This window comes from Anopheles merus, chromosome 2R (genome assembly GCF_017562075.2).
Source record: "Anopheles merus strain MAF chromosome 2R, AmerM5.1, whole genome shotgun sequence".
NCBI classification, from domain to species: Eukaryota; Metazoa; Arthropoda; class Insecta; order Diptera; family Culicidae; genus Anopheles; species Anopheles merus.
Window position 1 is genome coordinate 37,359,850 of NC_054082.1, and position 26,546 is coordinate 37,386,395.

The 26,546-nt window shown below is 47.0% G+C and overlaps 1 protein-coding gene across 4 annotated transcripts in view; it reads left to right on the plus strand.

Moving 5' to 3' along the window:
* LOC121589628 (protein roadkill) overlaps positions 1-26,546 on the plus strand; it is a 71,022-nt gene that overhangs the window by 32,053 nt on the left and 12,423 nt on the right. For 2 of the 4 annotated variants that reach the window (XM_041908698.1, XM_041908700.1), the window contains exons 1-3: positions 14,386-14,591; positions 17,181-17,711; positions 17,842-17,995. In XM_041908698.1, coding sequence (XP_041764632.1) covers positions 17,668-17,711; positions 17,842-17,995 — 198 coding nt within the window. In that variant the 5' untranslated portion in view covers positions 14,386-14,591; positions 17,181-17,667. Of the gene's footprint in view, positions 1-14,385; positions 14,592-17,180; positions 17,712-17,841; positions 17,996-26,546 lie in introns of those variants that run through there. The other 2 variants (XM_041908699.1, XM_041908701.1) reach the window with 2 other exon arrangements.

Genomic DNA, 26,546 nt, shown 5'->3' on the forward strand with positions numbered 1-26,546 from the left:
TCTCGAAAGATAATTTATGTTTGGTTTGAAAGTTTTCTCAAAACTGCAACCAAGCAGATAAACGTAGGGTGGCAAAATCTGCGTTTGCACCAGTCAGTTGCATTACATCACTGGCTTGGCGCCTGCTTTCGATCTACGATTGATTTCTTCGCTCTATTTTTCCCCCTGTGTTAGATAATCTACGCTAACCTCTGTCGGTAGAAAGAGTATTATGGACAAATAACAGTAACAGCAAACCAAACTGCCGTAGAAGAGAAGGATTAGTGTGGTAAAATTAACCACACACACACACACACCCCGGACACGAAACGGGGTTGACGCGAGATTAAATGTCTTCGTTCCTTTTATGTTGTGTCGTGGCATTTCTGTGAAATGATCTAGCGCGCGACCAATCGAAACACAGGCGCGGAAATAACTCAACTTGGGGTGTTTCAAATTGGCTGCCCTAGTCGAAAGGCTGCCTCACCCGGATCCCCTTCCTGCGTCCACTACAGCGACGACCTCCAGTGAGTCAGTTGCAATTTGACGTACTTTCTTCGCTGCCATCGTTTTCGTCGCTTTATGGCGCTTCGGTCGTTCTGCGGCTTAGTCAGACAAAACGGGATTTTATACCGGAAAGTTGATGGACCTACTAAGGCGTGACTCAATCGTTCTCTATCAGGTTCTATTTTAGAGCAAAGAACGGATGAAATTTATTCGCGTTATGCATTCGTTAGTCATGGTAGCACGAACTCGATCATTTGTTTGTGTTTATACAACAATTATTATTTATTATAATATTTGATTTGCAGTTCATTCTTTGCGGACTGCTACATACTTTCCGGGTAAAGTGCATGAGTTTGAACTGAGCAATATGAATGATGTTTAAATGCAGTCAACATCCTGATAACTTTAAACCCGCTTAAGTTAATTCACAATAAAATGCATATAGCTGATACAAGCGAGATAAAACACACTAAGATCCCTTGCAAGCAAATGTAACACCTTGTTATCTTCGGGGAGGGTATGATCGTTCGTTAACTAGACCAGTTGTTGATGGCTCGATGCCAAACGAAATATCTTGCGGTCATCATATCCGCCTTCAGAATACAAACTCGCCCATGCTCAGCATTTAAACAGCAACTAATACATTACAACTCTCCTTCCCCGTAACTCGGGAGGTAAGATTGCAAGATGCAGCAAACATTTTGCTAGCAAATGTACGTTTGCGATCAGAGAGTTTCCGCACTTCCCTCGCAATTTCTCTCCCCGCGCTCGATGTTTGTAGTATTTGCAAATTTCCGCCTCATTCACGATCACACACACACACACACACACACACACACACACACACACACACACACACACACACACACACACACACACACACACACACACACACACACACACACACACACACAAATTGTTTCGCCATCGGAGGGGTGGAGTGGAGCCCGGTCCCGTTAACACAGCAAACAAACAAAACTAAAGTAATCGGGTGCTCTCTGCGTAAGTATGTCACGCGCACGCGATACACGGACCACGATGGTCTCCGGATGGGGCCCTTTCCAAAACGGCGTGGGAATCGACGGGCGAACCGATAGATCGTTTACAGCGCTGCTCTTTATACCAGCAGCATCTTTTCAGTTTTCTCCATCGGTTTTGCGGGCGATAAGATTGATGGCAACTGCTCGCATGGGAAGGGAAAGGTGTGAGAAAGTCATCACCGTTTAAAGGCGAACTCGATTACAGCGATTCACTGTGCGTGGTTTATCATGTGTGATCATTCGAAATGCTCAGGGGATGAACGTAAAGTCCGTTTAAATCAATCTTCAAGCGGAGCATTTTATACCAAATTATTCAAAACAAATCACTTAAAAAAAACCTGCTTCAATTGAACCGAGATCTAGCAAACGAAACCCTTCCCTTCTGTCGCCGCAGTGTGTGTGTGTGTGTACAGGAGAACGGCTCGCTGCGCGGGAAAGTAAACCAGAACGCAGCCACCTCACGTTACAGGCGCGGGTAAATGAAACGGAACGCGGCACTCGGCACCTACCTCGACGCAGCTTTCGCACACCGATGCGCTGGGGCACGGTGGCTGCGAAAGCGTCAAGAGAAATGTCTGGCTTTAAAACTGGCACCTATTCGATCGGACGCAAAAACACCGCACGGTCGGTCCTCGGCGAAATTAATCGACCCAGAGAGGCACCAGCCGGACCAATCGGAGCAATAATCTGCAACAGATCTGAGTGCACCTGGGTCACGATTTGAAAGTTACACCTTTTGGGGCTTTCTATACGATTGGAGAGGATGAAAGTATAGAAAAGGGGGGCAACTGACAGAGCGGGGGCAAATGCGGTCACGTTGTGTCACTGGTGTAAATAAGGTAATTGTAAAGAACAAATAATCACTTTTGTCGGACGATGAAGTCTTCTTTTCTTTCGCTTTTCTGATACAAGATAATGCTTGTCTGTCTTCTCTTTCAATTATTAAAAATTATCCTACCATGATAATCCCATGAGAGGCAACAGACATTTAACCTCCCACCGAAAGTGGTCCATGGTTATGCTGTCACCCCACCCACCCATCTGCCGAATGTGATAATAGAAAAAAAAACCGCGGCTCGTAGTTTTACGCTGACCAAAACTGAATTTCACTTAGCGTGCGACATCATTTCTTCATTATCGTTCATTAGAGGCCGGCGCAAAGACGGCGTGTGCACACCACCGGCCAGTCCGCGGGCGTTTTGACCTTAAATTTCAACTCTGGTTCGCTTCTTCGGTTGTGTACGTTTGCTTTTAATCAATTCCTTGACATACACACCCTCCCAAACCCAAACCGTCACGAGCGGCGGCAGTCCGTGCGTTGGTGACCGTATCGCATAAGGGGGAAGAAGAATCCAATCGCCCCTTACCCGCCCCATATAATGCGCGCGTGTGGTTGAGGAAGGAAAAAAACGCTATACCAGTAGCAACCACAATCTTCTCACACAACCAACCCCCCCCCCTCCCCCTCGGTTTGAGCAAAAAACGACGATCCCCACACGGCCACAGAAGACGTTTGTTTTATCACTTCTATTAACGAAACTAGATCACCTACATAAACGGGCTGCGTCAACGGGAGCGCGAGCGATAGCAAATGAAATGAAAGGAAGAAGAAGAAGGGAAACGATACGGCCTGCCACTTTTGTTGTTGCCCCTTTCGCAATCCGGGGGGGAGGGGCCCTCAGTGGTCCCCATTTTGGCGCTTTGAACGCCAAGAAAGCGGTCACTCGCAGCCTCGTCCCAGCACCTTGTTTGTACGCTACGAAAGCAAATAAATGTGTTTGCTCGTCTGTGTTTTTCACTCGCATTTTATTATCAAAACGAAAAACCGTTTTGCCAAGACAAAAATGGCAAATACAAACGAAAAAAAAAACACACTCACACGAGTAGACAATTTTCATTTTCGCTAACATTCCGGGTGTGACACACGCACACAAAACGGTTGCAGATTGCAGATGCCATTTTTAAGAGACCATAACAACGCCGTTTCATTTCACATCGTTGTCCCCCCGCTCCTGGTATGAGCGGCCACCAATAGATAGGGCACGAGAGCATCATTTCGAGCAATTGATAGCGTCCTCCGGAATCTCGCGCTAGGAGATCTTCGAGATGAGAGAGGGAGAGAGCGGGAGAGAGAGAGAGGGGGCTAGTTAAAATGAGGTCTGGCCGAATTTTCCGAAGGTCGACGGCAAGGTTGAGTGTGTGTAAGAAGATTCGACACTACTTACACTCGGGGTGCGCGGGCCATAAAGTGCACGGAACGCGAAAACGGGTGGGAAAATAGGTCGCCCGGCAGTGGGGACGAGCGCGGGCAGTGCTAATAAAAACGGGAGATGTATTTCATCGGCAGTGTCTGCCTTTGCTGGGGTTATGTGTTGATTTTCTTTTTCATTTTTTTTGTTATTTCCCACTCCGATAGCTTAACATCACACAAGTTAGCACACAGCGATCGCGATTGATCAATGTTTGTGTCTAAATGCTCACACGATCACGAGCACATTTCTAACCAATCCAGTAAACACACCATGAAGAATTGCATTCTAGTTTTGCTATCCAGTGGGTTGATTTGTGTTTTAGGCGATCTTTAACGATTGATTTAAACAGAATCGCAAATTATTAGAAACAGTATCACACATTGAAAAGTGGTCGCTTCACTTGCTTTCCTTTGGTTTGGTATACATCTTCAACATCAATACTGTGTGCAAAATGTGTAGGCGGGCGTGATGAAATGGAAATTTATCTCTTTCACTTTCTTGGGCTAATTATCGGTCGGTTGCCGGATCGTATCCGAACAAATTGTTCTCGGATCCATTTGCAACACTTTCCCGCTATCAATTATCGCCCTCCTCTCCGGGGGAACCTTTCATTGTAACGTTTGCTGTATCTTTTTATCTCCACAGCCTTAACACCATTCGCTTTTGCCATTGGCGCTTTGCTTTCATTTCTCCGACGTGCAGTTTGCTGTACTGGCTGCTCTATTAGCGATATTTATTGATTTTGATCTGCGATTGATTCCAATATGAATCACTTATACCTATACCGATTGCGCCACATTGATTCGTTTTTAACATGCTTTCAATAATTTTCTGTTCTTGCAGGTAAGAATGATGCCAAAACGGTGGAAACGATAAACGATATAGAGACGAAGAAACAGTGAGTAACAATTAAGCATCGCTTTGATTGGCGCATTGGCGCCTGCCGAAGCCTGTGCTGTTGCTAGCCACCGCTAGATGGCGCCAACGGGACGATTTCTTCAAAGTGATTTTAATTGGGAAGAAGCCCCCCACACAATCCAAAAGCGGACCGAAGTTTAGTGTCGGACAATTATTTTATAATGCATAATGATAGGAAACGGCCCAACGCGCATCCACTGTTCGTGCAAGGCGATCGTTTTAAAAGCTAATAATCCGTTTTGTATTTGGCATACCGCAACACGGCGCAACCACAGGCACGCTCAGATCGCTTCCCGCGGTGCCCATAATAACCCTTTTTCCAGCGTTTTCTTTTTTTCTCCCCCCACGGGGGCGGAGAGGGCTATGCTTCTTCCCAGAATCGTACAGCAAACGTACGTCGGGTCCGTTTCGTTCTAAATGAGCTGAAACGAGTTATAACTTTTGATCGTAAAACGCTTCTGCTCCATCTCACATCATCATCATCGTCGCCCGGGCTCAAACGTTCGCTTCTACCCGAAACACCCCGTTCCAGGTATTCTAGGTTAGCAATTCGGGTTTTACTACCGTTTTCTTTAAATTATTTATTTTTTTCTTCTTTGCCCTCCTCCTCCTGCCCCGCTGGCCTCTGTCGAGCCCCCTGCTGCCAAGTGGTTCGGCCTAGCGATAGAATCGATCTCGAGGCCGATGCATTTTTAGCAACCGTTGTCCGCTGTGGCTGCTGGCTGATCCGAGCTGGCTCTAGCCCAGGCCCGTTCCCCGACCGATCGGTGGTGGTTGGTCGAGGTAATTTTGTGGTTTGCTTGTTTTGCTGGACGTCCCTTTTCTGCCCAGCGTGTGTGTGTGATCGTTTGTTGCTCATCCATTTTATTATCCCTCTGTGTGTTGACTGGTGTTTGGCCTCAACAGAATCAGCAAGAGCCATCCCGAATGGATCGGTCGTTTCGCTAATGGGTTTTTACTGTGCCCGGGCGGGGAAGCCTCGTCGGTGGGGTCTCCGGAAGGTGTGCTCTTCTGGACCTCCGGACAATTATACACACACACACACATTCCTGGTTTTCATTTCTATCTTGCTGGCCCTGCTGCTTTCTTCAAGGTTGGTTTTGATGGATTCAACACCGTACAACAGCATATAGACACGGACGACGATGTAAAGGTGTACCGGAAAGAAGCGTATCAAACCGTTGTCATCATTCCAGACCTCCCGCACTACAAGCGATCGAGATCTTGGTGTGTTGTGTGCGTGGTACGATCGATTGAGAGTGAGAGAGCAAACAGAGGGACAACATAATCCCTCCCGGTCGCAGGATACCCGATCGCTGAACGTCGCGGGCGCGCGGGGGATCGAGAGCGGGTCGAGGTTGGCATCTGTGAAGATTTATTACGTTTCCCACTATTATTCCGATATGCTTTATGTTGGCACTTGTGGATATGATTTAACGCATAAAAAGCGAATGTTACGGCAGCATAGAACCTATTAATGCGCATCGCTTACCACCAAACTGTAGGTGAAATCATTACCAAACGCTTAAACGCTGTATTTCCATTAAAAACATTTAATGTGTCCCCGGTTCACATAGCTCTGCGCCCCACCGAGCGATACCTCCCCGAAGGTCTGCCCCGGGCCAGGTTCATGCACACACACACACACACACACAAATACAAACAACAAAACTCGCAGCGTGACGGAATACCGTATCGTACGGCTTAGTACCAGTGTTTGCTTCGGAAACGGGGAAGATAGAGAGAAGATAGAAGGCAAATTCGTTCGACATGTGTGATCGCCACCGAAGCAGCTCAAGCGTATTGAATGTGCGTGTGCTGCCTGGTGATGATCCCGATGTGTGTGCGGCGCTGTGTGTGGCATCTTGGGCGACCAGGTCAGAAAACCCCAGCGAGCGAGCAATACCTACTTCTGCTTTGGACGATCCTTTGGTGGTTCGTTCCACCTTCTGTGTCGAACTATGGTATTTATGACGATTCAAATTGGAAAACAAATTTAATTATTCTTGGACGATTATATTTACAAACTGCTAATATGTGTCTTTGTGCTTCTACCATTCTACCTCAGTGACGGGTATTTGTTAGAAAATTATTTTAAAAAACTCATTAACCACAAAACTTAACTATATGCAGTAGTAATTGCATCTTTGCCAACGACGACTATCCCACCGTGCCGACAGCGCCTGTCAAAACGTAGCTAAATCTGTCATCCTCCCTGTTTCGATTCCATGTTTCTTCTCATCTGCTGCCCTTTTCCATCCATTTTTCTACCACACACGGCAGTGTTCTCTTTCTCTCTCTCTCTTGCTCGCCTCTTACCCAGACGCGTTTCCATCTCTCCCGGAAGAGCTGTGCACTTTCTTTGGCCTCCGCTCGTTTGCATTGTTTTGCTGTTGCTCTGCGCTGATGCACCACGGCGATCCTTCGATCCTCGGACGCGATCCTCGAGCACATCTGCGCACCCACTCGCAGTCGCGTCGTGTACCGTCTCAGGGTAGGGAATCGTACCCGGGAGTTAGTCTGTGCATCGCTGCGTGTGTGTGGTGTACTTCTCGATCGCATTCATACTTTTGGCACCGTAACCACGCGCGTCTTATCATTAGCCCTTTCGTGATCGTACTCGTAGCGTGTGTGCGTTGATTTGTTACCGCGTGAATACCGCGTGCGTAGATGCGTGTGGCGGCGATCTTCCGCATATGCACTAAAATAGTGAAGCGAACACCCGTACACTTTTCGCAAATAGTGCTGCTTTCCTGCGGTATGAGCTGAGGTCGTTTCGGTGGTGTTGTCAGTTTGGTTTGTTTGTGTCACTGCGCCTGATGTGGTGTGTATGTGTGTGTGTGTGCCTAGTTTTTGAATGAAATAAAAGAAGAAAAAACCATCAACCTCTAGAAAATAAAACCTCCAAACGAGTAAAACACTGCGAGTGTGCGAAAGCGTTATTGTACTACGTGACACTGCTGTGTTGAAAAGGCCACACTTTCCTTCCACCGCGGGCCTGTTTGTGTTTAAGCAAGCCCTTAAGAAGCCCCAAAATAGTGTGTCGGTGTATGTGACGATTTTTTTCAAACTGCAAAAATCTTCCACAAGTTTGATGTCCCCGAGCAAAGACAGCTCGCAGTGTTTTTGTACACGTCAAAACAACACGGCTCGAGCAACCATATTATCCACCCTTGTGCAGTGCTTTGATATGATACTACCACGAAAAATAAAAGCGACACAACCATGAGGGTGTGAGGCAAAGCCCAGTGAATTGTGAGATTTATAGCAATACGAAAAGAAAAACAACAAAAAATTACATATATGTACACAACCGCACCGGTCGTGGTGGGGTCCGCAAGAAACAGTCCACAACAGTTCTCGGTGGCACGGTGGATCGGATTTCAGCAACAGTGCGTCCCGAACGTTCCCCTGCACCACCACCACGGTTGGTGCGACAGGATGGCCGAGGTGCAGGCAATGGATTTTTTGCTCGTACATCCATTCAGGTAAATTTCTTACCCTGATTTTTGTCCCATCATCCCTGTTTTGTTTTGCAAAAGCAACTGTAGACAAAAGTAGAATAATTTGAATTTAATTTAGCAAAAAAAAAAAGGCTCGAAACTCGTCTGTATGCATGCATCTTGCCATTACTTCGCTTCTCAAAACTCGCACGGATTACTTCACGTGTGTTCATGCTTACATGCTCTATCGTGCAAACAACATCAATGTCCCGTCGACATTGTTCGAAGGTGGTGCAGTGGACAATGAAACAGAGATGATCCTTTCAGCTGCTGGAGAATGTCGGTTCCCGTGGTCCCTCGGTTTGCGGCGAAGGATCTTAATCCAGCGGTGAATACCTCGATTCACAATGTGAATTTTGGTTCTCTTCAATCTTGAAATATGTTTCAAGTTCTTCCTGCTCCGCCCTCATACAGTAGCACTAGCTCGTTAGCTTTACCATCAAAACAAGACACACAAATACACACACGCATATTTTCTTACTTCAAACACTGTACGGACACCAATATTGTGCAGGAGAGGTCACATTTGCAAAAGGGATTAATGCATCGCGTCCTTCGCCAACTGTCCCGTCTTGCCTTGCTTTCGCTCACTCGTCGCATTCCGGGCGAAAAAAGGGACACGGTGGGCTGGCAGGATATTAATCCATCCCATGCTGTGTCCCGCAGAGCATTTGATGCGTAGGTTGCCAGGTGTGCACAATGCATTCCCTTTATTGGGATGACGTCTTTGAGGCGTTGGACGTTGAAAGCACACATTGTGGTGGGAAGATTTTGTCGGTGCGTTTTGTATTGATTGGCAAAACACAGTAAATAAAGTAAAGTTAGAAGAATGGAATTTTCATAACCTGACATGTAGCATTATTGGCGAAGTAATATAAATATAAGCTTGTCTATTGTTTTGGAATAACGATTTGCGTACTGCTGAACATAGAATACTGCAGAACGTTTCAGGTTCTGACTGTTACGACCTCACCGGTTGTGGAAATATCGTCCTGCTGTAAAGAATTACAATGCCCTATTCCTTCACGGTCATCTTAAACAAACCGTCTCCTTAAATAAAACGACTCGCATCCTCCATTCTATCCACTTTGCCATTGTATATTCTCGGTGCCTCGGTAAGCAAGCCGTCTTTTGCTTGTTCACGGCATCGTTTGTAGAATAAGGGTTGTTTTGGAAAGTTTTGGATCCGAAATAACAATTCCATCTCTTCCTATTACACCTCAAACGCTGTTCGTGGTGGGCCCTCGGCTCGAGGAAGACCTGCAAACGCCCCTCAAGACCGTGCATAAACCACTATTTGAACTATTGTCCCCTTTTCGTTACCTTCTCATCCTGTGGCCCGGCCCGGCGGGCAACAACATCAGTATACTTTTGTTGGTTCGAAAAAAAAGGTACCCCTTTTACTCTCGCCGCTGTTTATGCATTTGTGTATGTGTATGTGTGGGTCTATACGTTTACGATGAGGGCACAACTGCCTGCCGCTATCGACTGAACGAGGGTGATGCATGTCAGCGAGAGTGTCTTGCTCGAAGCGCACGGATGGAAAAAGTTGATATTTCCCACGCATCATCAGCGCGCATCAGGGCGAGAACAGGGCACGGCATTGTTTTGTCCCATCTCGTCGGGCGCGCGCGAAATAGGGAAGAGGTTGATGATTATGTTTTGCAGTTTCGTGTTCGCTTACGAACCGTGGAAGCTGCCTGCACACAACACCACATCATGCGCACGGAAGAGGGTGCACGCATCTACTGTCGTAGCCGCAGAGGGCGAATCGATTCTTGACGTTGCCAATGCAAACACTCACACCGACGACTACTATGCGGACGTGTTAGGCCGCTGTTTCCCCCCCGCGTAGACTCGACGGTGTTGACTTTGGAGGGTTGCGTTCTGGGATTGTTGTTCCTGAAGGCAGCAAACAGGATTAAACGTGGGATCTCCCTATTCGGCCAGAATGGTTCGGAAATCAGAATGCATGCTGCCCCCTTTCTTCGGTCGCATTCTTCGGTCAGGGCTCTTGTGTGAGCAATCCGTCTCAATGGCAATATTGAATGATGAACAAGCTCTTTACAATTCAGATACGTTGAGAACGTGTTTTAGAGGGTGATTATGAATTACCCTCGCTGTTAGAAGCATAAAGCATACACTATAAAAAGGTCTCCGTACAATGTAAAAATAATATTAAAAATACAAAATCATTATGCAGTCAGAAACAGCTGTTTAAAATTCTTCTGGCACCTTTGTTTTATTTTCAAATCGTTTTTCGTTCTCCGGTACAACCACCTAAAGTCACTTTTTCGTGGCCCAATTTGTTCAGCATAGAATTACAAATAAACGATACTTTGAGCACGTTGTCTAAAATGCCCCTCAATCTTATCAGTGAATATTTGCTCTCGGTTTCCTACTTTGTATAAAATGGATGACAAATAGCTGGATTTTGCTGAATTTTGATAAGCTACAGTAGTACTCTGTACAGCACAGTACCGAAACCTCGAGTATGAATAACGAACGGTTCAAATCAGAGAGAACAATCAACACAAATAGAACTAGACGAAGAAACCATTTAAATATTTGCGAAGCTACTAAAACGCGAATCAACGTACGATACGAGCAATTGTTAGATAAGAGTTTTGGAACATCTTTTCATACAAATGTTGGTGAAAAAAAAAAACCCTTCAAAATTAAGAAAATAAAATGGCTCTGAAACGTTTACGACACTTTGTAATTGAAATAAATAACTTAAAGACAAGATCAATTGAGTATTTTTTGTTCAAATGTGTGTTGTGTCCTCTCACAAAATAACGATTATTAGAGTAATTACCGTTAAGCCTTTTAGATAGTGGCGACTGAAACATCGTGTACCACCTGTCAAACAGTAGCTTCTCTCGCGATTTAACCGCATTGCTAATACAGCAACCGCTACGGAAAAAAGCTAATCGATGACGCAGAAGAAGCAGACACGTTGCGTAGATTTTTTGTTGGTTGTTTCTGCGTCTCTTCTTTTCACCGGCGCTGCGTTTTCGGGTGTGCACGACGACGTCCTTCGGACCGTTTGTTGTCCTCTCGACCTCGCCAAGAACCACCAAACCGGCCCTACTCCCAGTTGCCCCTCTTCACCCTCCTAGAAAAACAGGCTCGTGCGTGTGAGTATGTATATTAGACGATGATTGTTGTCGCAGATCCATAACAAGTTTCATCAGCACAGGAACAGCAGTGATAAAGGAAACGAAGAAAAAAGAACAACTAGAGATGACCCTGAGTGCGCCATATGCATGTAACCGTAATATACACAAACACACAAGCAAACGGACAATCATACACGTGGTGTCTACGCACCGTGATGTAGCGAGGGGGGGTCACACACACGCAGTGTCCTATGGAAGTTCACTCGCACCCAACTGTTTTCCTACAAGAATGAACAAGAAACGGTTTGTCTAGCTTGGTTTAATGGTCGAATTCGTTGCTAGTGGTGGTTGGGAGGGGGGGGGGGGGGGGTCCAAGCGTACCGAATTTAGCTCCCCGAAGGTCGTCTCCCCAGCAGCTACTGGGATGGCTGAAAACAGGGGCAGCAGCGGAGCGGTGAAGGAAGCTGTCACGCCATATTGTTATTAGGGGTAGGCGAACGGGGGTGTGTCTTATCAATTGCTGGATTTTTGCACTCTCGCACTCGCTGTACCGTTTCATGGTGGAGAGGGGCTTTGGCGTTTTTAGCTTAGAGCGAACGCACACACATGCTCGCTGGTAGCAGACAGAAGAATATAAATCGAACGTTTCGCCACCGTTAGGAGGATTGTGGGCGAGCGGCTGGGGAGGGGGGAGGGAGGTGAATTGCCAGCGCGCAGATATGTATGTGCTCATGATGTCAGCTTGCTGTCCTCCTCCTGTGCCGTTCCCGTGCCGTTGCCGTTTCACAGTACGGGTCGTTCGCTGCCCTTATCCCCAAGGTTCGTCGTTCGCTGACACTTCCAACGTCATCGCCATGCCAACCAGCAGCAGCAGCCTTCGATCCACTTGTTAGCAGTCGCTTGCTCTTTCGCACGCATTTTTCGATGGGCAGTGCAGCACTCACTCTCGCGAGTTGCCCTGCACGATGAGTTCTTTCGTTCGTTCGTTCTCTCTCTCTCTCTCTCGTGGGAGCAACAGCGTTTTTGTTGTTGTGGCTTTGTTGCTGTAATATTGAAGAGCGATCGCATTTTCCAAGGTGTGTGCTCTCGTGTTCTCGTTCACTTCCGTCCTTCAGCGTTAGGTTCCGTACTGGGTCTCGCTCGCACCGCCGCATCACCGGCCGGGTGCCGTCCCGCTCGCATTCGATCGAACGGTTTTCGAGTGGTGTTGCGCTCTCCGGGATAAGGCGCAAACGAGATGAAATGAGAATAGGGTGTGCTGTTCCGTCTGACGTTTGCATGGTAATTGAACAGAATTTACAACATTGACCTCATCCCTTCAGAAGTGCATGAGGAAGGGAGAGAGGGGATGGAGTTCTCTTTTTTTGTTTAATGGAACAACAATCAAATCGAACCCTATTTACTGTTCGGCACAAGGTTTACGGTTGACAGTCGAACAACTTTTGCAGGTACATCTAGTAAATGATCAACATGGCCGTCATCATCATCGGTCGAATTTTGCTTCCTTGCTGCTGCGGAGGATCACCCCGCTCACGTAATACACATTTTTTTCACGGGCTTTGCCTACCGTTCTCATCTTTCATCTCTGTCTGTACGGTCTGCGTGGGGCTCTGCTGATAGATAAAGTCGTGAACTGTTACTGAACGACCTTAGAACAATACAGGCGGAGAAGTTGTCCAAACATTAACCTTCCCCGTGCCCCGCAGCAAACACGCACACAAACCACAAACAAGGGTCCATTCTTCCCCGAGTGCCGTGTGGGTGACACTTTGATCCCCGGGGGCTGTTACGCTGGAAAATATGCCAACCTTCTGGAGTGTAGCGTATCGGAAAGTTATTAGAATGTAATTTATTTACGCGTTCGGGAGCTAGGGACGGTCACAGCGAAACGACGGCGAAGGCACGAGAGTGTGTGAGTGCAATGTGGAGCAGTGTTTGATTTAGTGGTCGCATGGTACCGACCATTAATGGGTTTATGGACCGTGTGTCGTAATCCAAGGTCACAGGTAACGTTTGCCATGAAAATCGGGGGTTGCTTGGAGTGAGACGCGTCACATGCTAAACAACAGGTCAATGGCATTTCGGAATTATGGTTCATCCTTGGTTGTGTTGTGATAGCATGGTTAACTGAACGTTAATCTTGTCTGGTTATCTGTTTAACAACTACGCTATCTAAAAATGTTTGGAATAGCAAAACCGAATTGCTGTTCACTCTACCAAGCAGGCAAAAACCAAATTCTTACAACAGCTGCTCTCTACGGCCAACTTTGATCCTTTGTGCGATAGCTGACAATGCCGAAGGATGGCCCGCAGTCGAAAATTTCAGACATTTTCTTTTGGACGGACGGAGCAACCAACAAAAAAACCGCAACCATACGTAACCCTCAGGAAACTTGTCTCGGCCGATGCTGGTTCTCCTCGAAATAATGTAATGAACGAAGAAAAAAAAACGATACAGTAAATGGCAGTTGACGGAGGTTCAACGTGCGCCACGACATTCGGCTCGACGGCGAGATGGCCGACCCGCGAGATGGCAACACTGCGGAACAGATGAGCCTCGGCGAGAGTTCAAGAGCGCACAAACCGTACACAGCGCGCCACGGTGCCGACCATGATACCGCGACCAGAAGGAAGTGCGCCTGGTTGAGCGAGTGAGAAGGCAGCAGGCAGCAAGCAGCACCACCGTGCTCCAAGCATGATAACAGCTAGAGCATTAATAATAGTGCCCCGTAGTAATAGGTAGTAGTAAAACGTGGAATTTCTAACACGCACACACCTTCAAATGCGCGTACAACATTTGAAAAATGCCAAAGAACAGAACGAAACCCCGTTGTTGCTGCGGTTCGGGTAGCAGGATCTCTCTACTGAGTAATCTGCCACAGTCGAGCTCTCTTTCTCTCTCTCTCTCTTTCTCTTTCTTTCGCTCTCTCTCTCTCTCTCTCTCTCTGAGCAACATCTGCAAGCGTGCGCACTCGCTTGTTCGCACGCTCGCTCACTCGCTCGCACGTACAGCGCAGCACGGATGGGTTGAGGTTGGGTCCGCGAGCGCGTTCGCTGGCGCTGGGTTCTCATTCGCAAGCTGTTAACGAGCGTGTGCGTATCGCTTTTCGACGACGGTCAGTGTGGCTGCGACTTGTCCGCCTGTCCGTGTCCATTTTTCGGTTCGTTCGCTCGGCTTTCGTTTCGCCGCCATTCCCCTTCCCGCGCATTCCAGCTTTTGCTTGGTCGAAGAACAGCGGGCGTGTGTGTGAGTGTGTGTGCTCAAAAAAGGTGATTCTTTATTCCAGAATGGAGCGTATGTGGTGTAACTAAGTGGCGTTTTAACGTTGGCTTACATAAATCCCTTACGTGTGTAGCAAAGTGCAAAGAACAGAACAACAACAGCAACAGTGAAAAGATGACACTGTGTGCACATCGTGTGAAAGAAGAGCCCTCGGTGTCTTTCTGTGTGTGCTGCTCGTTCTAATACAGCCATATGCGTGTGTGTGTTCACTCGCATATCTCTCGGTGTGTTCGGCCAACGGCGATTGCTTTGTTGGATAATCCAATGAATAACAATCAGGAGATGCTACTGCTGCTGGTCCCGGTGCGTGGCAACCGAGGCAAACATACAACCCTATGTGTAACCCCGTTTTAATCACCGTCCTCGCTCTCTGTCCGTTGTGTGGTGCGAAGAGGAAACGTCAAACTGGTTGCCCAGTTTTGTGACCGCTTCCTTCACAGTGACATCGCTAGAGAAACCATTTTGTGTACGGTTACATCGCCCTTGCTCGACCACACAGCCGTTCGTCCAAGTGGTGTGTTTATAAAAGGATGGTTGCGGTTGGCCCCCTCAGTGCTTTGAGCATGTGTGTTTGGTGTATATATATATATATATGTGTGTGTGTGTGCATACGACATAAGAAAAACCCCGTGGTGCAAATCTTTTGGTTTTGCTCGCATTTTAAGGACACCTCTACACAACGACAGTGTGGTTGTTCCCCTTTTTGCTTGCTTTGTATGGGAAATGTACAGTTTTTCCCCTCCCGTACTTTGACTGTGTGTTGGGGACCATCTATCTCTTTCTCAACCGAGCGCTCTCTCTCTCTCTAGCTCGCGCGTGTGCTCACGGTATCGCGCTTGCTCTTTCCTTCCCACCGTCTCGCTCTACTCGATTGTGAAACGTGAACTCGAGCCGTGAGCACGATTGAGTTCCCGAGAATCGAGTGGCTTTGTTGTGAGAGAATTACGCTGAATTCTATACAAATTACTTGAACCTTGAAAATTGCCGTGTGGCAGACGGCAAGCATGTGTGTGTGTGTGTGTGTGTGTGTGTGTGTGTGTGTGTGTGTGTGTGTGTGTGTGTGTGTGTGTATGTGTGTGTGTGTGTGTGTGTGTGTGTGTGTGTGTGTGTGTGTGTGTGTGTGTGTGTGTGTGTGTGTGTGTGCTTTAAATGTACTTATGAGGAATAAAACGATTTTGCTATACAAATTTGTATCACGCGATTATGTTTTTTTCCGCCCAGCAGTTCCTATTCTAGCAATTGATGTGAGATCATTCTTCAATTTTCTTTTCTGTGCGCAGTCTGGGCTCGCACGGGCAGAACTCATTTCGGAGAAGTTCAGAGTTCGTGCCTTTCCCCAGGAAGAGGGTGAAGGTAGTGTGTGCGGGCTGTGAAGGGTTCCTTTATGCCACGTACTTTTAAATAATGGTCCTTCGATTGGCATTTCCTTCGTTCTTCTTATTGCACACGCGCTGCATGGTTTTGTCCTGAGTGGGATGTTTTTCCCGAACGAAAAGTGCCTGCAGAAAAAAAGTAATGCTCATTCGGCAAGCGAACAAGAGAGAGAGAGAGTAAAAGAGACAAATAATACGTAAGAAAGAGAACATGAATGGACTGACAAATGATAAATGAGCAAATAGGATTTTCAATCAAAAGCTCACCTTTCGATGTGTTTTTTTTCTTCTGACATACATAACTCATTTCTGCCAGACGGAGGCTACAGTGTGGTTGTGGGTTTATCAAATTGAATGCATCTTTCACAAATGTTACGCCATACCTAACACTCTGTGTGTGTGGATGGGGAAGAAACAGTGCGCTTGTGTAGGTGCAGCTGTATGTTTTATACAAACCTCGTCGTCGGGGGAAACATCCTAAAACCCCTAAAGGATCAAGGAGAACTTTTAAATGAGAGTGACTCTCAAGACGGACAGATGGCATATATTGAACTTTTTTTGTGACAAGATTACGAACGATTCTATGGTCCAAAAAGTGAGACAGCGAGATGAAGAGGATTAAAAAGGGACACGGCAATAGGAAGTACGAGTGTAGAAAGCAGATGTGAAGTGAGTGTGCTTGCATGTATGATTACACATGCTAAGGAGCGTAATACTAATTTGGTTGTAATTGTATCCACGCAAAGGAGGTGTGCGCATCTTATCGTTATCGATAGCAAACCGAGATGCACATAGAACAAGTGTGCGCGGCTCATACACTCAACAATGGATCATGAATTTCAAACGAATGCAATGTGTATGTGAACAAGAATGAGTGAACGCTGCACCACCTTGCCGATGGAGGAAAAACGTTCTTCCTGTGGCAATTCTGTGGTCGGTCAGCCGGTGATATGTGTGTTCAATCTGTGCATATCCTGTATGTGGGGTGCCATAGTGTTCATACCTGAGACGGTGTTAGTGGTTGGCTAATGGCTTACTTTGTTCCCATCAAAAAAATGGTGCAGTTCCTAAACTTTACTGAACAAGTTAGTGGTGTGGTGGACGACACGACACGTTGAAAAGTAGGAAGTGACAAAGTAGCCATTGCTTGTCAATTACGCTTTCGTGCTCTAATTAAGAATTTTCCTTGCCATTTTTCTTTAGCTGTTTCTCACATTTGCGCCGTGAAGCAGTAGTATACGCGGCTGTTGTTTGATGTTGCTCAAAAGCTAGTGTGAAATATAGGTAGTGCATCTAAAATTCAAACCAGGCGAAACAAAAAGGTTGTCCCGTGTGTGCGTACGTTGTTGTGTATGTGTTGAAGAAAGCACCATTTTCACCCAATTGGAATACAATGACGGTGTGTGACGTCGAGTGAAAGATTTGGAGCTAAAATCCGAAAGGTTAAAACAGAAACCCCCCCCGGCTCCCCGAGACAAAGGGTGTTTCGATTTCACCTCACCGTAGAAAAGCCGCATTTCGTGTTTGACACTTACCAGAGAAAAGCGGAACCCTCCATAGCAGAGACGTTCGTCACCAGTATCGCCACCATCACCACCACCACAACGCTTTAGTGCATTTGGTGCGAAGGGAATTTTCACATGTCGGGTTCGGTTCCGGTTCCGGTGGTGTTGCTTGCGTCGCTGGTCAGATGACTTCCGAGGAGACGAACTGGCTTAGCTATTACACTGTGAGGTACTGTCAAAGGTCGCGCCCGCACTACTAAACTTTGAACAACTAAATTGATATCACAGTTCATCGCCCGTATCGGATGTGTTTGCCTTTTTATTTCATGCCCTATTCTCTGTTTTCTGTTTTTTTCCAGATTGCCGGTAGTTAGTGACTGTCCGGCAGGTCAAACTGCTAGAGTTACATCGAACCTGCACTCGTCCAGTAGCACCATGGCAAACAGTAGGGTTCCTTCACCCCCGCTGCCGGAAGTCAACACACCGGTGGCGGAAAACTGGTGTTACACTCAGGTTAGTTCAACATATCCTTACTTGATATTACAATGAGATCTTTGTGCTGGCAACAGCACAACTCCTTAATGCTGAATGCAATCTCGACATGTGTTTTTTTTTGGGGCATCATGAGGGCACACACGCTTCGAATTCATTTTGCAATTCCAGCATAAAAGCTCCCCAGAAACGTGTCTTCCTTTTCTGCACGTGTGTTTTACACTTTTTTCCGCCATTGCCTTCAGACTAACGACCTTCCCTTTCTCCCTGAACCGATCGTACGTCCCTCTTGAGCGAGAAACAGAATCATCGCCACATCATTGTTGAACTCCCTACGCCGCTGTCGCCACCGAGCCCAAGGAGTCTTCCGTTCGTTGAGCGCGCACACCTTGAGCTCTATAGTTTTGCAGCACAGCAAACCAAACACACGGCGATACACTCACAAACCCACACAGACACACGGGTGCCCGTGGGCCTTCTCAAGCAGAACGTTCAACTTCTGCGTTGCGGAAGGACCCTGAAAAAGCATTACGAGCGCGGAACGACGACGGTGTTCGGACGTCTTAAAACGAGCTTGAGGGTTGTGTGAGAAAGAGAGAGAGAGAGAGAGCGGGAGCGAAAGACCGCAAGCACTGGGAAGGAAGCCACAGACAGAAAACCGTTTATACCCTGGCATGCTCTTTCCCCCCCAAATTGTTGTTCTGCAGTGGTGTGTGCGATGCGGCGCGGCTGGTTTCTTTTGCCGGCAGATATATCGAACTGATTGGAATAATTATTTGTCTGCGTATTTTGCGTGCTTCGTCGTGACGTCTCCCCTCCTCTTTGTGAGCTGTATGCGATAGAGCAGAGGAGAGGCACACATGCTCCAAGGTGCTTCGATGTTCAGAGCGGCAAAGCGCGTAATGATACTGCTTAAACCTGTTAAATTCGTGCTAACTTGCACACGAAAATGGAAATGGAAGCGTTTTAATATAAAATAATTCTTCCGCTCCCATCCCAATAATTCCTCCGCTCTGGCTGGCTTTTATCGGCTAGTTTGTTTCCCTAACTATTCCACTTGGGTGCCACTCTAATGTGTTGGGGCTCTGCTACTCTCTGCTCCATTACACGAGCAATGACCCCTTGTGCGACAATGACAACGACCGGCGGAGCGAACCGATCAGTAACTCAGGGGGGAGGTGGGTGTGGTGTACGGCAGTATGTTTCATGCGAGCAGCATAAATTATGTGTGTGTGTACACTCTTCATCGAGGGTGGTGGTAGCGCGTCCAGACCAATTCAGGGGACCCCTTCTTTTAATAGGATCGTTACACTCTTCCAACAGAGCACCAAATGATGGCCCCTAGTGGGCTAGAAATGGACTTGAAAAGGCAAGTTGAAATTAGACTAGAGGAGGGTTTACATTGAACGCTCTACTGTAGTGCAAAAGTACGCAATAGAACCGGAAATGAGGCGCGGTATGTGATGTTAATGACTTATCTTCCCCGTGTTTCTTTGACTTGTGTTCCGCTGCTATCATTTTTATTAAATATGCAGGCTTTAGGAAAATTGGTTCCCCTTTGCAAAGAGCCAAAGCCGACCTACCATCCAAAGCAACGAACTCACAGGCAAACCAGAGAGCTTTTTAAAATATAGAAAGCAATTTCACACCTGACACACAGTGCCAACTAGCTTCAATTGTTTTTGCTCCATGGAAACTAGTCACCAACACCGCCACCACCATCCCCAACCACACATCAAACCACACCGAAACGGCGAACCTTACGCTCGTGAAGCGACAGGAAAGGGAAAGAAAGTAGTTCAACGTCTTTCGCTGCAAGACGACGGGACGACCAATATGTGTGTGCTCGTGGCGAAAGGGTGGAGAGGGAGGAGTGCCTCTATATCCCATCGATACCGAAGAGTAGAAGATCATCACCGTGTGTGGCTATTGCTTTTTTGGTGTTCTATTTGTAGAGCACATTCCCCGGTCCCGTCGGTGTGTGCAAGAAGGGCATCACGGAACACGGTTTCTTCACGCTTTTCGAGAATGCTCAGCAAAAATGAGGTTCTCGTATGTTATAAGCAGCTATGCTCGTCATTTTCTCGCCCTCGCTTCCCCTCTTTCGGCGATACATAACTTCCATCCGACACACGAAGAGGAGGGGTGGAACGAGGCATTGCTTTCCACGGCGGCAAGGGTTTGGTTGGTCGCCGTTTCTGCTCGATTGAAGGTGTATTTTCCATTTGCCCGTTTCGAATCGTTTCCTTCTCCGACGGTCTGACGACGGTGTATCCTTCTTTTCCTTCCATCAGCCCCTCCTGTCCAATTGCTGGTGCCGCCTATTGTGGTACACGTATGTGTTATGTTCTCGATCCGTGGGGTCGTGTTCTGTTTGTACCGTGACGCATGATGAGAGTTCGTCGTCCCAAATGATCCACCCGGCGTGTGTGTCTGTGTCGCTTTTTCACTGTGTTATGCTTTGGTCCATTTTGTGTCGGGGTTGTTCCCTTGGGATCGAGCCGGGATCATCTCGCTGTATGTGGTGCTGCACTTTGCTTTTATATTCTTTCAGTACGTTTTGTTGGGAAGGGAAAGGCGAGGGGGCACAAAAGAGGGCACTCTGATGTGGGGACGTGTGGGGGGGTGCAGTGCCGGGTGTGCCCTTCAACTGGCCAACTAACTCCTATAGTGAAACATTCAGTTCCTTGCCGCACTATTATACGCTGCTGCTGGCGTTGCTGCCGCGCTCGTTGCACTACTTGTTCACCTTTCTTCTGTTTTCGCGGTTCGAATACAAGTCGACGACTGCTGCTGCTGCTGCTGCTCAAGGTAATTCGTTGAACTATTGCCGGGACGACGCTACGATGATGACTGGTCTCTCTTCCGATTTCATATCCGCGTCTCTCTCACGCATCTCTGATTCAATGGGAATTGTGGTGCAAACCTCTACTGATGAAGTTTATAAAATCGAAGAAATTCTTGTTCCTTATACAAAATCTTTTACTTATCATATTTGAGGAGAAAAAAAGGGACAAATCATACATTGAATATGTTCGTACCTGGAGCAAAACGTTGTTGCCTTTGCCTCAAACATTCAGTACAATTGGCCAGGTTTCCTGTAGCAGAAGAAATGCTATCATCCATAATCATATCTTAAATGAGTTTGATATGAGCTTCTTCGTGTCCGTGCCTCCATAATCTTTATTGCTGTGTGATGAAAACCCTCTACTGAGGATAAGAGTGTTGCTAGTAATGCTGTTTCCGGATCGTTATTTATGCAGCAGTGGGCGATGAGGTAGAGAGAAGAAGAGAGAGAGATAGCGAGACTTTTCTTCTTCAAACGACTGGCGGCAGAAGGCAAGACCGAAAGAAAATCCAATAGGAATGTAACGCGAACGAGATAATTGAGTTCGCGGCTCTCTTGCCTTTGGTGTCGTCTCCCTTCAGAAGAGCAGAAGATGTGGGACTCGCCTCCGCGAGTTTTGCCGCCTTTCCGTGTCTTGTTCTGTTGGTTGGCACCCGGTGGAAGAAGCACAATCAAGTCGGTTTAGTTAGAAGGAGCAGGCTGGGTGGGGCGACATCTGGTGGTGGGCTGATATAAAGAGAGCGAGTAAAGTGTACTGCGGAGCGAGGGAGAGTGGCGAGTTTATGTGTGCTACTGCTGCTTGCCTCGGGAAGATCGGTCGACACTTTCAAGGCCGAAAGGTTCTTGAACCACGCCGTCCGGGTCCAGAGCCAGCAGTCCCGAGCTTCTCCGATGGCTGCCGTGGCTTCGGCTTCAGTGCTTTGGCTGGACGAGGTTTGGTCTTGGCTTTATAATGATTGCAAGCGTTATACCGCAACACCAAAGACGAGAGCTTTGTTCCTCTCCCCCAGTCGACACAGTCAACCTTCCTTTGGTCCTTGTGAAGCTATATGTGCCATTTGTGGAGCTCTTTCGTGTTGCATCTTTCCGTTGCTCGGGTTCTCTGTTTCATGTGCGAGAAGGTATCTCGAAACAGTACAGAGTGTGAAATGATTCTTCGTTTTTCTAACGCCTTTTGAAGCCGAAACGATATCAATCATGCTGGGTAGAGCAGAATTCTAACAAGATTTCGATCGTTAGTGCAAGACCGTGGTCTAAAAATAAAACGTATCTCAATGATTCATATCGCAAAGCCCTCCCATGTCACGTCCTATCTTAATGTGGCCAGAAAAAGGAAATTATCACTCGAGTTTCTTTTTTTTTTTGGTACTTTATTGCAAAAAACCCACCGATGAATTTCGTTCGCTCCATCACGCATCCATCTTCTGGGCTGTGTGATTGATTAGCGATTCGATAATAATGTCCATTTTTTCCCCACTCTCCGCTGCCATTGCCAAACCAAATTTGACCTTCATTAAATAACGATTAGAGCCCCAAATGCAGACAAATACATGAATGCATAGACTTCCATAACGAACGATAACGACCTTCAGGAAGGATGAAGAAACGGACAAATGATTCCTAAACACTTCGGTGTGTTTATCCCGAGAGTGATTTTAATGATCTATTTTTCAGTCGCTGATCGATGGATGGTTTCCTCTCTAAAGTATTGTAATTACTCAATAATCGCTGTGAAACAAGCTGTTAGTTTATGCTAGCCCCTTCGCAGACAGTGGCCTGTATGATGTGTGTATTTCAATTAATGCTGTTGACACCTGTTTCGAGAAGGAAGAAGCATATTTTCAAGTACGCACTTTACGCGGGCGACGCTAACCTTGACTCTCTCGATCGCGCGAGATTGCAGACGAAGGACGAGCTTCGATTTCCAATCGCGCATCGGTGTGCCATTTGTCCTCAGAATATCCTTGTCTGGTTTGGTTTGCCTCTCTTTTCCTCTGTGTGTTTTGGAGAGCTGGCCTTTTTTATTTAATGCCATGACCCTCGTTCACCCGCTCTCTGCTGGGGTCTGCTGGTGCTGGTGCTGCTGAAGGTGACCACTTACCGACCATCGCGCCGATATGTTAAAGACGACGATGACCTGCCGGTCTCGCGCGATACAGTTTCCGTTGTTTTATTATTTTTATACGTTCCATGGCGTGCTCTGTGTGTGTGTTTCACAAACGTTGTTGCCATAGGCCGCCACGAGCGAAGGTTAATTTTAGCAAGAAGTGTCTATCAGTGCAAACAGAAAACGAAGGTTTTTTTGCCAAAAGCTCTCTCTCTCCCTCTCGTTCGCGCTCTCACTAGCTCTCTTTCTCCCTTACCATGAAGGTCACAACAATTTGTCGCAAAATGCCCTTCAGAATACGCAACGGTCTTTCGCACGCCATTGTCAAACGTCGTTTTGGAATTTTGCCTAGTGAAGGAGCGCAAAAAAGGAAACTAGCTGAAACCAAAGGACACAAAACATGCAGGGCAGGGATGATGCAGTTTACAGATGAGCTGTTTATTTTATGATGAAATGTTTTTTTCTTCTCTCATTCGGAAATCAATTTCAGCACCGTTCTTTTCACAGCTGGCTCATCGCGCGAACCATTTGCCGTGCGCAGGGTTCTGGGTAAGGGTAACAATCTTTAAGGGCAGTTGTTCGAGCTCTCTTCCCAATGGCCTTCGAAATGGATTCAAATGTGTTCTGCTTTGTGCCCTCGAGCAGTACTGCAACACATGCTACTCCCTGATAGCTGGTAGGAAGGGTAAAAGCGAGAGTTCATGGCCACGCTAGGTACACGAACGAACCTGCGGAGCCAGATGGGAAGCGAAGGCAACACCATCCATGCACACCCAGTCTCGCCTTTTCACACGGGGTATGGAACAATTTTCAAAGTTTTAATGTAAACGAAGCAATTGGGTGGAATTTCGATGTGAAAGAAGGGACCGAGGTAACAGAATGAAGAAACCAAATACTTACAAACGGAATGCTCTTATTCGTTGCGGCGTTTGAGGTAGAGCTGTTGGCTGATTTTGTCAACCGCAAACACGGCTCTTCTCATTGGTTGCGTTGAAATTTCGAATTTGAATTGAATGAGAAAAAACTGTTTTTCAGATCATCGCCTTTCGAAGGTGAAACATATCGAATCACATGTGCAAACAATGTGTTTTCAAGGTTAAACATTTTGCCTAACGGCAGTGAAGTGACCCCCCTTTTTTGGACGGTGTTTACTTAAGTGTGGCCTTAGTTAAGCCGCTTATGGAAAGCAGCGTTTGGCAACGTTTGTGTCCTGTTGACTGTATCTGGCCAAGTTCAAACAATCAATTCAAAGTGTCGCAGAATCTCACCCCCTTGAGAGGAGGGAAGGTGCAGAGCGGACATAAACCGCAAAAGAATACTGAAAATGTCGCCAGGTTATTGACACTGGTGCGCGTCCCACTCTGTCCCCTCTGGTGCTCCTTTAGCTGTAAGCCACGACACGAAACTAACGTCGATTCCGCTGCAGAAGAGCCCCAACAGCAGCGAGATCAGAATCAAACCACTCTTTCCGAACTCCACGCCACGCCAGTAGTTGGTGTGTGTATGTGTGTGTGTGTGTGTGTGTGTGTGTGTGTGTGTGTGTGTGTGTGTGTGTGTGTGTGTGTGTGTGTGTGTGTGTGTGTGTGTGTGTGTGTGTGTGTGTGTGTGTGTGTGTGTGTGTGTGTGTGTGTGTGTGTGTGTGTGTGTGTGTGTGTGTGTGTGTGTGTGTGTGTGTGTGTGTGTGTGTGTGTATCGATTCTCGAGGGTCGAAAGATATACACGAGCTGGTGGATAACAAAAAGTAACAACATACAAATAGCGTTGAAGAGCGAAGCGTGAAGAAAGTTCTAACGTAATCATCTTCGTCGAAGAAGCGCACGAGGCGAAAGAAACACCATCATCCTCATTTATGTGAAGGTGCGTCTCTTCGCTCTCGGCACGGGGGGACACAACGGGGCGCAACGGTGGCTGGTGGTGCTGTGTAACGCGCGCACTGTGGTGTGTCGAGGTCGATGGCCACACTCAAACCCCCCCCCCTTTCTGTTTGGTGTGTCGGATTGGACTGGAAATTCTTTATTTTGGGTTTTATTTTCTCCCGTTGATTGTCGGTTTTTTGTTGAACATTCTGCAAAAAAAAAACAAACACTTGTGGTGATGTGCGTGTGCCCATTCCGAAGCGCAACGGTGGCAATGTTCGCGTTTCTTTCGGTACGTGCAAACTCTGCTGCCCAATCTTATCTGCTTTCACATTCCAAACGTTTACCATCCTCTCCCTCCCCACAAAAGAGAAGTTCCCATTCTTTCCAGTGGCGAGCTTCTTTTTCGGGTTCGGGCTGTCGATGATGTGGTCGTCGTGTTGATACTTACTGTAATGTGTCCCTTTCTCTAACTATTAGCGAAAAAAGTTATGGCGATTTTAATGCGTTTTTCTCACACACTTTCTTAATTCCGAATACTCCACCAAGCCTTTCTGTTGAGCCAATGTGGTATATAATATGGCCTGGCATGTGTTGATGTCGTCAAACGACCACTGTGTGTTGCCGGTAGGTGCGATGCTATCAACTCCTTCTTTCATCACCCCATCCCGAACTCCCGATGCACGCCTACCGATTGTTAGCAAACTGCTGTCGGAGAAAGACCGTAGAAAAGCGATCGAAACGATGAACTCCCCTGCCCACCGAAGGGAAGCAACGGAACGCGGGTGTGGGAGAAGGAACACGGGGCACGTCCCCACGCCCGTGTTGGTGTTATGCTTGTGCGCCCGAGTTCAAGGTCAGTTCGTTCTATCGCCCCGCGAGAGTGTGTGCGATAGCTGGTCGGTGTGTGTACACCCCAACAACCCCGCCCACCATCCGTTTGCTCCATCACCATTGCTGCACTCTCCTCCTAATGATATAGTGTGCGCACACACATGGGTTGGCATACGATTTGTTTTATGAACCTGCTGCGGCGGCTGCTGCTGCTGCTGCTGCTGCGTTTTGACGATGCACACGGCGTGAGTGAGTTAAATATGTGTACGCCCCAGGCCTGTCCATGGGGCTGTAAAGTCGTCCCTGTCGATAAAGTTGCATCGCGGTAATGTGAGAGTACAGCATGGCGGGCGGGTTAAAGGAGGGGATAGGATGTGTGTGTGTCGCTGGGAGGAGAGGTGGTTGCACTTTATGGCGCGAGGGCCCCGTTCCTCAGGTTCGATCCTCTCGCGCAAAGGAAGATATTATTGGAATCTGCCATTTGGTGAAGGTACAGAGGAATTTAATGTTTTTTTAACTGTTTTTTATTTGTTGGCAATTATTGTTCGCTGAAATATGGGCGATTCATTTAATTTCATATACATGAACGGCTGTAATTAACAATCGAATGTATCTCTATTTTAATGTCTTCCTACAAAGATTGAACATCAACTTCAATCGAAAGACCATCAACTAGTAATAAACCAATATTGTATAATTCTCAAACAATAAATTACCATGCGTGGTGCTTAACACGCGAAGCAGTCAGCTTATTCAGCAACTCATCGTCACTGTTCGCCATTAATCTTGGTTGTGATTAATCGCACAACCATTTTACTTGCCGTTGTTTTTTTGCAAAGATGAACGTCCTAAAGATGCACGTTACGCTGTGATCATAATGGGAAGAATTAACAACCTTCTCATTAGTAGAGCAAGTGAACTAAATCA